The sequence below is a fragment of the Propithecus coquereli genome, unplaced genomic scaffold (genome assembly GCF_000956105.1).
Source record: "Propithecus coquereli isolate 6110/MARCELLA unplaced genomic scaffold, Pcoq_1.0 Scaffold42, whole genome shotgun sequence".
Classification (NCBI taxonomy): domain Eukaryota; kingdom Metazoa; phylum Chordata; class Mammalia; order Primates; family Indriidae; genus Propithecus; species Propithecus coquereli.
This window is the reverse complement of record NW_012149952.1, coordinates 1,567,871-1,583,145: the sequence shown is the minus strand read 5'-3', so window position 1 is coordinate 1,583,145 and position 15,275 is coordinate 1,567,871. Positions and strand designations below refer to the sequence as shown.

At 38.5% G+C, this 15,275-nt stretch overlaps 1 protein-coding gene across 3 annotated transcripts in view; it reads left to right on the top strand.

Annotated features, from left to right (window-relative positions):
* ZNF235 (zinc finger protein 235) overlaps positions 1 to 12,099 on the top strand; it is a 34,072-nt gene extending 21,973 nt beyond the window's left edge. The window contains exon 6 of one of the 3 annotated variants that reach the window (XM_012653287.1): positions 9,243 to 12,099. In XM_012653287.1, coding sequence (XP_012508741.1) covers positions 9,243 to 11,221 — 1,979 coding nt within the window. In that variant the 3' untranslated portion in view covers positions 11,222 to 12,099. The remainder of the gene's footprint in view (positions 1 to 9,242) is intronic. The other 2 variants (XM_012653288.1, XM_012653289.1) reach the window with 2 other exon arrangements.
* The last annotated feature ends 3,176 nt before the right edge of the window (positions 12,100 to 15,275 follow it).

The following is a 15,275-nucleotide window of genomic DNA, read 5'->3' as shown; positions in this document are numbered from 1 at the left end:
TTTTTGTCTTCCACTCTTTTTCTTTTGGAGACAGTCTCACTCTGTCGCCGAGGCTGGAGTACAGTGGTGTGATCATAGCTCACTGTAACCTCAAATTCCTGGGCTCAAGGAATCCTCCTGCCTCAGCCTCCCAAGTAGCTAGGACTGCAGGTGCATGCCACCATGCTTGGGCTAATATTTTTATTTTTTGTAGATTTGGGGTCTTGCTGTGTTGCCCAGGCTGGTCTTGAACTCCTGGCCTCAAGTGATCCTCCCGCCTTGGCCTGCCAGAGTGTTGGGATTACAGGCGTGAGCCACTGGGCCTTTGTCTTCCACTCTGTCTGCCTTCTGTGGTTTCAGTTGAGCATTTTGTATGATTCCATTTTCTCTCCTTTCTTAGCACATCAATTATATTTTAAGTTTCTCTGGTGATTATCTCAGAGACTGAAATATACATTAACAACTAATCCACTTTCCAATAACCTTATTCCACTTCACCGGCTTTGTTGTTTCTTTTCTTCTGCTGGCTTTAGGTTTGGTTTGTTCTTTTTCTAGTTCCTTGAAATGTGACATTAGGTTGTTAATTTGTGATCTTTCTGTGTTTTTGATGTAGGCATTTAAGGCTATGAACTTTCCCCTTGAGGCTACTCTTGCTGTACCCCATAGATTTTGAATGCTTGTGTCCCCTTTGTCATTCAGTTCGTGGAATCTTTTGATTTCCATCTTATTTCATCACTGACCGAAGGATCATTCAGCAGCAGGTTGTTTAATTTCCATGACTTTGTGTAGATTTGAGTGTTTCTCTTGGAATTGATTTCTAGTTTTATTCCACTATGGTCTGAGAATATACATGGTATGATTTTGATTTTTTTGAATTTGCTGAGACTTGTTTTGTGCCCTAAGATATGATCAGTCTTGGAAAATGTCCCATGTGTGGGGGAGAAAAATGCATATTCAGTAGAATGTTCTGTTAGTGTCTGTTAGATCCATTTGTTCTAGAGTCCTGTTTCAGTCCAGTGTTTATTTTCTGCTTCGATGATCTGTCCAGCTCTGTCAGTGAGGTGTTGAATTCTCTATTAAGAGGCTATTATTTATTTCTTTGCTTACATCTAGAAGAATTTGCTTTATGAAACTGGGAGCTCCTGTGTTAGGTTCATGTGTATTTAGGATTGTTATGTCTTCTTGGTGAATTGCTCCCTTTTCCATTATATAATGACCATCTTTGTGTTCTTTTCTTTGTTTTTTTTTTTTACCATTGTTGATTTAAAGCCTATTTTATCTGATATGAGAATGGCTATACCTGCTTGATTTTGGTTCCCATTTGCATAGAGTATTTTTTTCCATCCCTTCACCATGTGTGTGAGTCCTTGGGGGGGATATGTCTTCTAGAGATAGAAGATACTTGGGTTGAGTTTTTTTCATCCATTTAGCTAGTCTGTGTCTTTTAAGCGGGGCATTCAGACTGTTCACGTTGATTGTTATTATTGATATGTGGGCTGCTGTGATGTTCAACAAATTGGATGGTATTTCATTGTTTTGTTTCCCTCTTGTGCTATTGTTTTGTAAGAGCTGTGAGGTGTAACTTTTAAGTGCTTTTACACTGGTTGGTATCTGTCGTGCTATCGCACGTATAATGCCCTTTTGAACATTTTCTGTAGGGAAGGTCTAGTAGTGACAAATTCCTTTAGTGTTTGCTTGTCTGGAAAAGACTTTATTTTTCCTTCTTTTATGAAACTTAGTTTAGCAGGATACAAAATTCCTGGCCGACAGTTATTCTGTTTAAGGAGACTAAAGATAGGACCCCATTCCTTTCTGATTTATAAGGTTTCTCTTGAGAAGTCTGCTGTTAGTTTGATGGGTTCTCCTTATTTGATGATTTTGCCTCGCAGCTTGTAGGAGTTCCTTCTTTGCATTGACTTTGGCCAGTCTTAGGACTATATGCCTTGGTGATTCCCTTTTTGCAATGAATCTCCCAAGTGTCATTGAATTTTACTTCTTTGATAGATAAAGGGCTATTCAGATTATCTGTATCTTCTTAGGTGAGCTTTTCAGTGTGTGTGTGTGTGTGTGTGTGTTTCCATTTCACCTGCATTATTCCATGGTCGTAAAGTTCATAGTATTCCTGTCTTAATAACAGCGCGTGCAGCGTCTGTAGTGATGTCAACTCTCATTCCCGATATTTATAATTCATATCTTTTTTATCACGTATGCTAGAATTTTATCAATTTTATTGTGCTTTTCCAAGAGCTAGCTTTTTATTTCTATTATTTTCTATTCATTTTTTGCTTACTTTGGGTTGAATTTCTTGTTTTTCTAATTTAAGACCTTTCTTTTACATGAATTTCTCTCTAAATATTCTAAGTAGTGCTCTCTTAGCACTGCTTAGCTTGGCAGCACATATACTAAAATTGGAACGATACAGAGAAGATTAGCATGGCCCCTAAAATTAAAAAAATAAATAAATATTCCAAGTAGAAATTTTGATATGTTGTGTTTTCATTTGAATTGAATGAAAAACACCCTTCCTTCATAATGTCTCTTTTGTTTTTGATTCACAGCTTATTTAGAAGTGTGCTATTTGTTTTCTGAATACTTGGAGATTTTGCAGAGATGTTTCTGTTTTTAATTTTCAGTTAATTTAATTTGTGGGTAGAATATACTTTGTGATTTGACTCCTTTTCTATCCATTAGAACTTGTTTTGTGGCCCGGAATGTGGTTTGCCTTGGAGTATGTTCCATGTGCACCTGGCAAGAATGTTACTGGATAGCGTGTTCGTACTGTGAAGGCCAAGCAGTCAGGTTGGTTGATAGTATTGTTTCAAGCCTACATCTTCATTTATTTCCTGTTTGGTGTGTGCATGTGTGTGTGTGTGTGTGTGTGTGTGTGTGTGTGTGTGTGTGTTTTAATTTTATCAGAATTTATTGGTTTTCTTTGAGTGCCTCTAGTCAGGCTTTGCAAGGGCTCTCTGATTCCTCTGGTCGTCTTGTTTTCTGGCTGCTGCAGCTTTCAAGGCCCTCCTGCCTTCTTTTTTTTTTTTTTTGCTTCTTCAGCTTTTGAGCCTCCTGGAAAATCCGAATACACAGAGCCTTGTTGGTCAAAAGCGGTGGTCATTGTGTAATACAGAGGCGGAAAGGTGTTCTCCATCCCCAGCTCCCTGCGTGTCTTCTCAAAGACATCATAGTTGGTCTTATGGAGGTTTTGAGCATCTTTTTCTTCTGGTTGATGCTTATCAGCAGATAGCATCTGTGGGCTTTGTCCTTTCGATGTGTTTTCATGTGTTCTTCATAATTAAAGGTCTTGGCAGTCAAGGCAATAATTTGAGCCTCCAAGGAGCTGGTGTCATCAGAGTTTGCTGAGTTTCCATCAGCTGTCTTCCTTGATGTTTAGCTTTATCTTTCTGATTGGTCATTTCCAAAGACAGGAGTATTCATGACATCATCAGCCTTCTCAATTCCAGGGATGTTCTGGTAGCCTTTGAGCAGAATGCAAGGGGCTGGGGTCATGGTCTTGACTGAGTCAGACTGGTTTGTGGATGGCATTTCTGTAGGTGGCCTAGAAGAAGAGACTTCAAGGCTGCAGGCCCCATTGATTGGAAGGAAGCCTGGTGCTCCCTGTGCCTGGCTTCTCAAGAGCTAGGGCCTGTGTCACTGCCTGGGTCCCAGTTGAACTGAGCACCTCCACCCAGTTCACAGCATGGTGACCTCTGACCCCCACAGGACTGCTGTTGCTGTCCATTTGTAGTACAGACTGAGTTACATAGGTACCACCATGCATCTTGCCCTTTGTTCCTAGCTCTTGGGAAAGGGTATTGAACTTGCCAACTATAATTGTGGATTTGTCTATCAGTTATTTTGAGCACATTTCCAGATGTGCAGGTTGTACAGTGAGACCCTGTACTTGAGGCTTATATTTAGTCTGATTCTTGTACATGCTACTTACAATTCAGTTGCTGTAGCCAAAGAAGAGACTTCTAATTTTCCATTCTTGTAGGCAAAGGAGTCAGTTTATCCTTTCTACGCACTTCCTGGGGTATCTTTTTGTTGCTCTGCAGTTGACTGGTTTCTACCTCCTATCCTATTTTCTTAGGTCCATAGTTCTGTGTTTCCACAGTTTCATAAAAACCAAAAAAAGCCCATGATGGTAAAGATAAGCTGAAGATTTATCCTGAGGACTATGTGTAAAATTTGGAAACATCTGAACAAAGCATTCACTTGTCCTTAATTTTTTTATTACAGTAAAATATGTTACACAAAACTTACCATTTTTATTTTTTAGGTATACAGTTCAGTGGCATTAAGTACATTTACATTGTTTTTGCAACTGTCACCACCCTGTCCACAAACTAAAACTCTGTGCCCGTTAAACACTAACTCTCCATTCCCCCCGTTCACCACTGTTCTATTCCTGTCACTATGAATTTACGAATTTCAGGTACTCTACGTACTTTGCATGAGTGGATTATGCAGTATTTGGCTTTTGAGACTGGCTTATTTCACTTAGCATGATGTCCTCAAGATTCATCCATGTTGTAGCATGCATCAGAATTTGCTTCCTTTTTAAAGCTGAATAATTGTGTATTTATATATCACATTTTGTTTATTCCTGTTCATCTGTTGATGGATACTTGGGTGGCTTCTACCTTTTGGCTATTATAATGCTGTGAACGTGAGGGTACAGATATCTCTTTGATTACCTTTCAGTTATGTTTGTATATGCCACGAAGTGCAAATGCTGGCTCATATGGTGATTCTATTATTGTTTCAAAAGAAACACCACGCTGTTTTCCTAACAGCTGCATCATTTTATATTCCTAACAGCGGTACACAAGGGTTTCTGTTTCTTCACATACTCAACACTTACTGTTTCTTTTTAAGAGATGAGGTCTTGCTCAGTTGCCCAGGCTGGAGTGCAGTGGCATGATCATAGCTGAAGTGATTCTCCTACCTCAGCCCTTAATGTTTTTGATAGTACTCGTAACTAATGAATGTAAGGTTGTATCTCATTGTAACTTTGATTTGCATTTCTCTAATGGTTAGTGATGTTGAGTATCTTTTCATGAGTTTGGTGGCCATTCGTATATCTTCTTTGTAGAAATGTTTATTCAAGTACTGTGCCTATTAGTTTTTTTTATTTGTAAGAGTTCATATATAGTGGATATTAATTCCTTATCAGATAGATATATGATTTTCAAATATTCTCTCCCATTCCCTAGGTCATCTTTTCACTCTAGTGATTGTGTCCTTTGATTCACAGAATTTTCATATACTTCAGTTTTACTTTTGTTGTCTATGCTTTGGTGTCATATCCAAGAAGTCACTGCCCAATCCAATATTATAAACCTTTTCCCCTGTTTTCTTGTAGGAGTTTTATAGCTTTTAAAGCCTTTATGTTTAGATCTTGTATGTGATGTAAGGTAAGGGTCTAGCCTGATTCTTTTGCATGTATATATCCAGTTTTCCCAGCATCCGTTGTTAAAAAGACTGTCCTGTTCCCATTGAATAGTATTAACACCCTTGTCAAAAATCATTTGACCCTGTATGCAAGGGTTTATTTCTGGGCTTTCTATTCTATCCCATTGGTCTATATGTCTGTCTTTATACCAGTAATATACTGTTTTTATTATCATGTCTTTGTAACAAGTTTTGAAATGAGGAAGTGTGAGTCCTCCAACTTTGTTCTTTTGTTTTTAAGATTGTTATAGGTATTTGGGGTTCCTTGAATTTTCATATGAATTTTAGGATGAGTTTTTATATTTCTGCAAAAAACACCATTAGGATTTTGATAAAGATTGCATTGAATCTGTAGATTGCTTTGGGTAGTACTGACATCTTAACATCATTAAGCCTTCCAATGTACAAACACAGGGTATCATTCCATTTATTTATGTCTTTAGCAACATTTTGCAGTTTTCAATGTATGAGTCTTTCACCTCCTTGGGTAAGTTTTTGATCCAGTAACCTTGTTAGTTACAGATTTGTTTACATTTTTTGTTAATTCATGATTCAGTCTTGGTAGGTTGCATTTTTCTAAAAATGTATCCATGTCATGTAGCTTACCCAGTATATTCATATTCTCTTTTATTATCCTTATTATTTCTGTAAAGTCAATAATAATGTCCTCACTTTTGATTTTAGTCATTTGATTTTGTTTTTTTTCTTTTTTGGTAATCTAGCTGAAGGTTTGTCAATTTTATTCTCCTTCCAGTGCCTTAATATAAAGTTAGGTTGGTGATTAGATCTTTTTGCTTTATTAATGTAAGCATTTACAGCTATAAGTTTTCCCCTTAGCACTGTTTTCTCATCTGTTTTGGTATGTTGTATATTTGTTTTCATTCATCTCAGTATTTTCTAATTTCCCTTCTGATTTCGTCTTTGATACATTGGTTTCCTTCTGCTATTGATTTTGGTTTCCTTCCATTGTGACCAGAAAAGATACTGTATAAGATTTTGACCATTTAAGATTTACTAAGAGTTATTTTGTAGCCTAACATAAGGTCAATTCTGGAGAACGTGCCACATGCGCTTGAGAAAATGTATATTCTGCTGTTGAGTGGAACGGTCTGTATATGGCTCTTAGGTCCAATTGGTATATAGTGTTGTTCAAATCCTATTTCCTTCCTGATCGTCTGTCTGGTGGTTCTGTCCTTGGTTGAAAGTGAAGTATCAAAGTCTCCACTGTTATTGTAGAGCTGCCCACTTCTTTTAATTTTGTCTGTGTTTGGTTGGTATATTTAGGAGCTCTGATGTTTGGTGTATATATGTTTATAATTGTTAGATCTTCTTGGTAACTTGACCATTTTATCATTATGTAATATCCTTCTCTGTATCTTACAGTTTTTGACTAAAGTCTATTTTGTCTAATATTAGTTATGTCCACCCCTGCTTGCTTTTGGTTACTATTGATGGGAATGCCTTCTTCCATCCTATATTTGCCCTTTTATCTAAAGTTTTAGATTTCTTATAGACAGCATATAATCAGAGCCTACTGGTTTTTTTTTAATCCATCCTGCTAATCTATGCCTTTTTATTGGGGAGTTTAGTTAACATTTAAAGTAATTACTTACAAGGCAGGACTTACTATTGCCATTTTGTTAGTTTTCTGTACGTCTTACAGCTTTTTTTTGGCTCTTATTTCTTTCATTAATGTTCTCCTTTTTTTGAAGTGCATACTTTGGTTTTTTTCTCATTTTCTTTTGTGTGTTTTCTGTCACTCTTTTCTTTATGATTATCATGGGATCACATAGAACATCCTAAAGTTACAACAGTCTTTTTTTTAACTGATCAATTGTATACAAAAACCCTACTGTTTTACAGCTCTCCCCGCTTTATGTTATTGATCCTACAGATTATATCTTGATATATACCCATTAATATAGAATTAAGATAAAAACATAATTATAAATCTATAACAGGATTAAAAGTGAAGTTAGGAACCAAAATTACAGTAATGCAGATTTTTATATTTGTCAATAGATGTACCTTTAGTGGAGAACTTTTTATTTTCATATGGCTTCAAGTTACCATGTAGTGTGCTTTCATTTCAACTTGAACTCCCTTTGGTATTTCTTGTAGGACAGGTCTAGTGGTAAACAAAACCTAAGAAAGAGTACATTATTTGGGAATGTCTCAGTTTCACTCACATTTATGAAGCACAGTTTTGCTGGATGTAGTATTCTTGGTTTACAGGTTTTTTGGGGTGGGTTGGTTTTTAGCACTTTAACTATATCATCCCACTGCCCTCTGGCTCTGCAAGGTTTCTTTTAGAGAGATCCACTGATAATCTTATTGAGAATCCCTTATATGTGATGAGTTGCTTTCATGAGTCTGTGTTTGTCTTTGAACAGTTTGATTTTAATGTTTCTGTGTGGGTCTCTTTGGGTTTATCCTACTTGGAGTTCATTGAGCTTCTGGTTATTTGTGTATCTGCTTCTTTCTTCAAATTTGCAGAGTTTCAACCATTATGTTTTTATTTAGCTTTCTTCCTCTTTCTCTGTTCTCCTTCTGAGACTCCCATTATGTGTACATTTGATTGATGATTAGTCATGAGTCCATTAACCTCTGTTCATTGTTCTTCATTCTTTTTGTTACTTTCAACTGACCTGTTTTCAAGTTGGCTGATTCTTTGGTAGTTTTCAATTCTACTATTGTATTTTTCAGCTTCACAATTTCTCTTGGTTCTTTAATAGTTTCTGTGTTTGTTGATATTCTCCTTTTGTTCATGCATCATTTTCCTGGTTTCATTTAGTGGTCTGTCAGTATTCTCCTGTAGCTCATTGAGCATATCCAAAATAGTTGTTGTATAAATATCTTTGCCAAGTAAGTCAGAGGCTTGTTCCTCTTTAGGGTTGATTTCTGGAGATTTATTTTGTTCCTTTGAATAGGTTCTCTTTCTCTGTTTCTTTGTATGCTTTGGGATTTTTTTGTCGAAAATTAGGCATTTGAAAAAGCGTCTCCCAATCTTTGTAGACCGATTCTTTTCCAGAGAAGACCTTCACTAGTAAGCAGAGCATGTTCTGAGCCATGGATCTGCTGGGATGAGGGTTTAAAGTCTTTCTGAGCACGTGTCTTGCCTGAGTGCATATGTGTGTGTGTCAATTGCTTTGTATATACAGGTGCTTTTAAAGGTCTTAATTTCCCAAAGAGTCTCACCTTATGTGTTCTATTATATTCCTGTGCCCATAATCACTTTCCCTAGGCCTCTGTGGGTCTGTAGTGTCCTTGCAGATTTCATGAACAATGCCCACTGATGCTTTCCACTGCTTTTTCTCATCCTGGCTGTGAGTCAGACAAAACAGACCAGTTCCTCATGTAGCCCTGAGACAGGTCATCATGTTGCGAGTAAAATCTCCTCTACTCCATTTGTTCTGATGGAGGGAATTGAGACTGGGCCACCACTGCTTACTTCAAATCCTGCCACGTCACAAGTAAAAACATTAAAAAGTAGCTGTGTGTACAAGAGAATGGAAAAGAGCACACACACAGACCCAGCAAGACACATGCTCAGAAAAGACCCGAGAAGAATTTAAGTCCTCACCTCACGCTGGCTAATCCCAAATTTCTTACCATTTTAAATATGGCTTTTTCTTGATTCAATATTCTCTTGATTACAACTTTTTCAGAGCCCCCATAAATTTATTTTAGCCAGTCTTTAGTAGTTTTTCAACATTTCCATGGGGCAAATGAGGACTTAGAGCTTCCTAGTCTGCTACCTGCTGCTACCATCTCTCAGTCATTAATTTCTTATTCTCTCTCTGTCCTTTCAGGAGGCAGGAATCAAAATGAGATGGAGACTCTTCATGAAGCAGGATTAAGGTGCCTTTCACTGGGAGAGCTTTCCTGCTGGCAAATCAAGAGACACGTTGTGAGCAAATTAACCAGAAGTCAAGACTCCATGATAAATATGCAAGGAAAGAGTCCTCAGTTCCCCAGGCAACACGGTTCCCCCTATCGAGTGGGAGCAGGAGAATCGATTCAGGCTTCTGCGGATGACAGCCATCTAGTGAACCTCATCGGGGATCCTTCCAGTATCATTGAAAATCAAGGATTTCCAACTGGAAGAGTTCAGAATTCTTGGAGTGAAATATATCTGAATGCGACACAGAATTATCAGACAAGTTGTAAGCAGACGCAGATGAAAAACAGATTATGCATTTTCGCTCCATGTGTTGACATTTTCAGTTGCATGTCACACCACCGTGGTGGTGACATAGTGCACAAAGGAGATACAGCTCTCAGCAACAGCGATTGTGGTAAAGACGTCCTAAAGGTATCACCTCTTACCCAGCGTAGTATTCACACAGGACAGAAAACCCCCCAAGGTACTGAATGTGAAAAAACCTTCGGTGACGGCTCCAGTCTTGACCTTCACCAGCAGGTACACTTGGGAAAGACGTCCCCTCCGTGTAGTACCCACGAGAAGGTTACCAGTTACAGCTCAGGTATTCCTGTTCAACAGGGCGTTCGCACAGGAAAAAAACGCTACTGGTGTCATGAATGTGGTAAGGGTTTCAGTCAGAGCTCAAATCTGCAGACTCATCAGCGAGTCCACACAGGGGAGAAACCCTACACCTGCCATGAATGTGGCAAGAGCTTTAATCAGAGCTCACATCTTTATGCTCATCTGCCTATTCACACAGGAGAGAAACCCTACAGGTGTGAGAGTTGTGGGAAGGGCTTCAGCCGTAGCACAGATCTGAACATTCACTGCAGAGTTCACACTGGAGAGAAGCCTTATAAATGTGAGGTGTGTGGGAAGGGCTTCACGCAGAGATCCCATCTTCAGGCCCACGAAAGAATCCACACTGGAGAGAAACCGTATAAATGCGGGGATTGTGGTAAACGCTTTAGCTGTAGCTCAAATCTGCACACCCATCAGAGGGTCCACACTGAAGAAAAGCCGTACAAGTGTGAGGAGTGTGGAAAGTGCTTTAGTTTGAGCTTTAATCTTCATAGTCATCAACGAGTCCACACAGGAGAAAAACCATATAAATGTGAAGAGTGTGGCAAGGGTTTTAGTTCAGCCTCCAGTTTCCAGAGCCATCAGAGGGTCCACACAGGAGAGAAACCATTTCGATGCAGTGTGTGTGGTAAAGGCTTCAGTCAAAGCTCATATTTTCAAGCCCATCAGAGAGTCCACACGGGAGAAAAACCATACAAATGCGAAGTGTGTGGGAAGCGCTTTAATTGGAGCTTGAATCTTCACAATCATCAAAGAGTCCACACAGGAGAGAAGCCCTATAAATGTGAGGAGTGCGGGAAGGGCTTCAGTCAGGCCTCCAATCTTCAAGCTCATCAGAGCGTCCACACTGGGGAAAAACCATTCAAATGCGATGCCTGTCAGAAGCGGTTCAGCCAGGCCTCACACCTTCAAGCCCATCAGAGAGTCCACACCGGAGAGAAGCCATATAAATGTGATACGTGTGGCAAGGCCTTCAGCCAGAGGTCAAACCTTCAAGTCCATCAGATAATTCACACTGGGGAGAAACCATTTAAATGTGAGGAGTGTGGGAAAGAATTCAGCTGGAGTGCTGGTCTGAGTGCTCATCAGAGGGTCCACACAGGAGAGAAACCCTACACGTGTCAGCAGTGTGGGAAGGGCTTCAGTCAGGCCTCGCATTTCCACACACACCAGAGAGTCCACACGGGAGAGAGGCCTTACATATGTGATGTCTGCTGTAAGGGCTTCAGTCAGAGGTCACACCTTGTCTACCATCAGAGAGTCCACACCGGAGGGAATCTGTGAAATACGAGGTGTGGTACAGCCTTCAGTCGAGTTCTCATCTTCATCTCCACTGGGAGGTCCATGCTGATTACAGAAAGCTCCTTCAGAACTCAGCAGCTTCCAAGAATCTTCACAGGAAAGAAGCTAAAATACTGTATTTTAAAGACTCAGTTGGGAGATGAATTCTTCACAGACATCAAGATTTCTCACAGATGAGAGAAAACTGTTTGTTCTATCAATATGGTCACCGTTTATACCAGAGTTCCAAAGCATCCCAATTATTGAAGTGCAACACAGAAGAATCTTATTCATTGGAATCTACCCAAGAGAGAGGCCTTACTTTAACGAAATCATACGATTGACAGACAAAATTAATGTCAAGTGAAACGTAATCTCCATGTAGGGAGGTGTTTTCCACTGCTGTATTTCTACCATGTAGAACTATGCTTGGCTCATAATAGGGCCTGGCAGTTACTGAAGAAAATGGATAAAATCCCTATGACAAATATTTGAAAATTCTAGTCGGTTCCCTATCCTAACTATATATTAATTTATAATCAAAAGGAATCCTGCAAGTAGCCTTAACATTAGTTTCAGGAAATAAAGTACAGAAAAACCATGTACTACCGCCATCCACAATGATTCAAATTTGGACAAAAGACTTGTGGAATGGCTCCCCCTTCATCCAGCCTCAGTTCTCTGCACAGTGTTATCATAAATTGTGTATGGTATTATTTTTAGTATCATTGGTTTGTACTTGATGGATTGAAAAATACTGTTTTTATGAATAACATGACACTGCGATTTATGCAGTTGGAATTTTTGGGCCCTCATTCAAAAAGTATTAAAAAGTAGTTACTGATGACAAGAAGTTTCTTAGTAAACTTGAATTGCTAATAATTGGTTTCTTCTCATTATTTTCATGCAGGCCTAGGTCAGTTTGCTTTTCTATGTGTAGTCCTTCCTCCATCTAGACCTCTTTAGAAAGAGCTTTAGCAGATTTCAAGCACATTTCATCATATTCTTCCACCCAAAAGGGGGGGTAGGGGCCAGAAACCTGTTGAGTTTTACACACAGCATTGTGCGCTCAACACCTTCTCTTGGTGTGAGGGAACAATATGAGCTTTTTGGACATTAGCCGGTGAAAAGATCAAAATACTCTTGGACCTGGCAGTCCAAGCACTAGAAGTTTAGCTTTTTAGCAGATTATAACAAAAGAGAAAGAAAGATATTTATCCTGAATTAAAAAAAAAAGTCAAATGTTTAAATAAACTTGGTATATTCTTATAATATACAGCCAGTAAAATGATAGAGATCTATAATGACAGAGAAATTACTTACTTTTCATGAGGAAACTACACTTGAGCCTTCCTGATATGATCCAAATAGACGTCTGTATACCTAAAGATGTGATTATAGGCACTGAGATCATGTATGTAAGTATTTGCATTAATATGCTAACAATGGGTTTACTCTGGCAGGGAGGATTGGGATGATTTTTTTCTTTAATTTTTCAAAAAGTGATTTACACAGTGACCATTACCAATTTTACCAAAGCAGTAAAACTGAAACAAAACTATGCATAAATGAAAATCCCTCACGGCTAAATCTTACTCAATTGCTTTATCTCTTTATATGGTATATAAACCTGTGTTATGGACGTACAGAATAGGATGTTTGTTGTTGCACTATCGGTAATATTAAGAGCAATCTAACTTTCATTAGTTTACTGTCAAAATATTTTGTGGCTTATCCATTCAGGGGAATACTTTGCAGGATGAAATGGGAGAGGATCAATTTATAATTATTGGCATTGGCAGATACCCAGAATGTCTGGAAAAGTGGGCAGAGATGGAATTTTGTATGCTTGTGTGTGTGTGTGTGTGTGTGTGTGATATGTATGTTTGCATATGATCTTGTTACCTTTAAAGAGGGTAGCAATTTTTTTTACATTTTTGTGTAATGTTTTAAAAATGTTTTCAAACTTTTATTTTGAATTAATTCTAAACATTCAGAAAAGAATAAAAAAGAATTCCCATATACCCTGGGGTCTCTAACATGATTGCCCACAGACCTGTCCATTCCCGTGTCTAGCGCCTGAACCAAGAGAGTGCCATAGCTTTGGTTCCTCAGGCATGTCTCTGTGTGGCCTCTTCAGCATGGTGACTTTGCAGTAATTGAACATCACACGTTGGCTCAAAGCTAGTGTCCTGAGAAAAACCACACAGGTACTATGGCCTTTTCTAACCTAGCCTTAGGAAGTTACAACATCACTTTTGCCTTAGTTTGTTGAGGCAGTCACAGAAGTCTAGCCACGATCAAAGGGGGACGTAAAATAATTTGTAAACCTATTTTAAGACCATTGCATATTGATACAGTAACATTTCCTCATACACAGTTTGTTCAAATCCCACAATTGCCCTATGTTTATAGCGTTTTCTATTTCACAGTCCAATCTAAAATGTATCATGCCCTGTATTTTACTGGCATGTTTCTTTACTGTGTGTGTGTGTGTATGTGTGTGTGTGGAGTCATGGTCTCACTATGTCACCCAGGCTGGAGTACAGTGGCATGATCATAGCTCACTGCAGCCTCAAACTGGGCCCAAGTGATCCTCCCACCTCAGCCTCCCTAAGTAGCTGGGACTACAGATGTGAGCCACCACGCCTGGCTAGCTTTTTTATTTTTTGTAGAGATGGGGTCTTGCTATGTTGCCCATGCTGATCTTGAACTCCTGGTTTCAAGCAATCCTCCCATCTTGGCCTCCCAAAGTGCTAGGACTACAGGCCTGAGCCACCACACCTGGCCTCTTTGGTCTTTAATCTGGATCAGTTCTACCGCCCTTCTTTGTCCTTCATGAATGGGCATTTTCGAAGAGTGCAGGTTAGTTACTGTGTAGAACATCCCTAAATTTGAATTTGATTCCTCACATTTAGATTCAAGTAGAACGTTGGGGCCTGAGTATTTATGACCTGAATGATAAATACTTCTCAGTGCATCACAACAAGAAATACATGATGTTTGTTTCACTGGCAACATTAGCTTCGACCACTTCAACAAACACGCCCGCCAGGTTTCTTCACTGTAAAATTGCTGTTTTACCTTTGAAATAAATAATTTGTGAGTATATCTTTGAGACTATGTAACTGCCTCATTAGTCTTTCACCCACTAGTTTTAGCGTTCATCGATGACTGCAATCATCATAGTAATAACTGATTCAAAGTGATGACTTTCTGACTCCATTCCTTCTATTAGCAATTGGCAAAATATTAGTATAAATATTTACAATTTAGAAGAGTTAGAGGAGCTTCTCTCCCCAACCTGCCGGTCTCTCTACCTGTCTATCATCAGTATGAACCCTTGTTTTTCTGGTACAATAAGACACTAGGCTTATCTTGTATAGTCCCTACTCCAGCCATAGATGCTAATAGAGCCATGACTCCTTTTAGAGGGAAATGGTATTTAGGAACAAAGGTCTGAGTGAGATATATACACTCATCATTATTGGGATAAGAGTGTGTGAGTGTGCGTAGGTATGTATAATTTCAAATAAGCATTGTAGGATTCTTCCTAAGGTCTTTTCCCATTCCATATTTACTTTCTCCAAGCATCAGAAATTGGCCCCTAGTATCATCAATATGTTTACTTATATGATCAGTCCTCCAATACACAGCAAATAGTTTTAGAGTTGCTAAATAATATCACTGCAAAAAAAAAAAGCAAATCTGTAGTATTCAAGATTTGTTCGCAGGTCTTTTTCTCTTTAGAAAAAGTATATATGGATAAAATACTTTGTTCCTGAGATACTTGGCCAAGTTATTTTTTTAATCCCCATTCAATCTAATTATAGTATTCATTTGAAATGAAGTTAGATTTTTTTTGTTGATAATTCTCTTTCCGCACCCCCTCCAATGTTTTGATTTTAAAAATTGGGAAATAGATTAAAATGAAACTAATCTACCAGGCCTCTAATATATTTTCATTTATGTTTATTTCCTTATATTAAGACAACAGTTTTATTAGTTTTCAATTTACCTCCTTAGAAATATACCAGTACCTTTCACTGTTGTACAT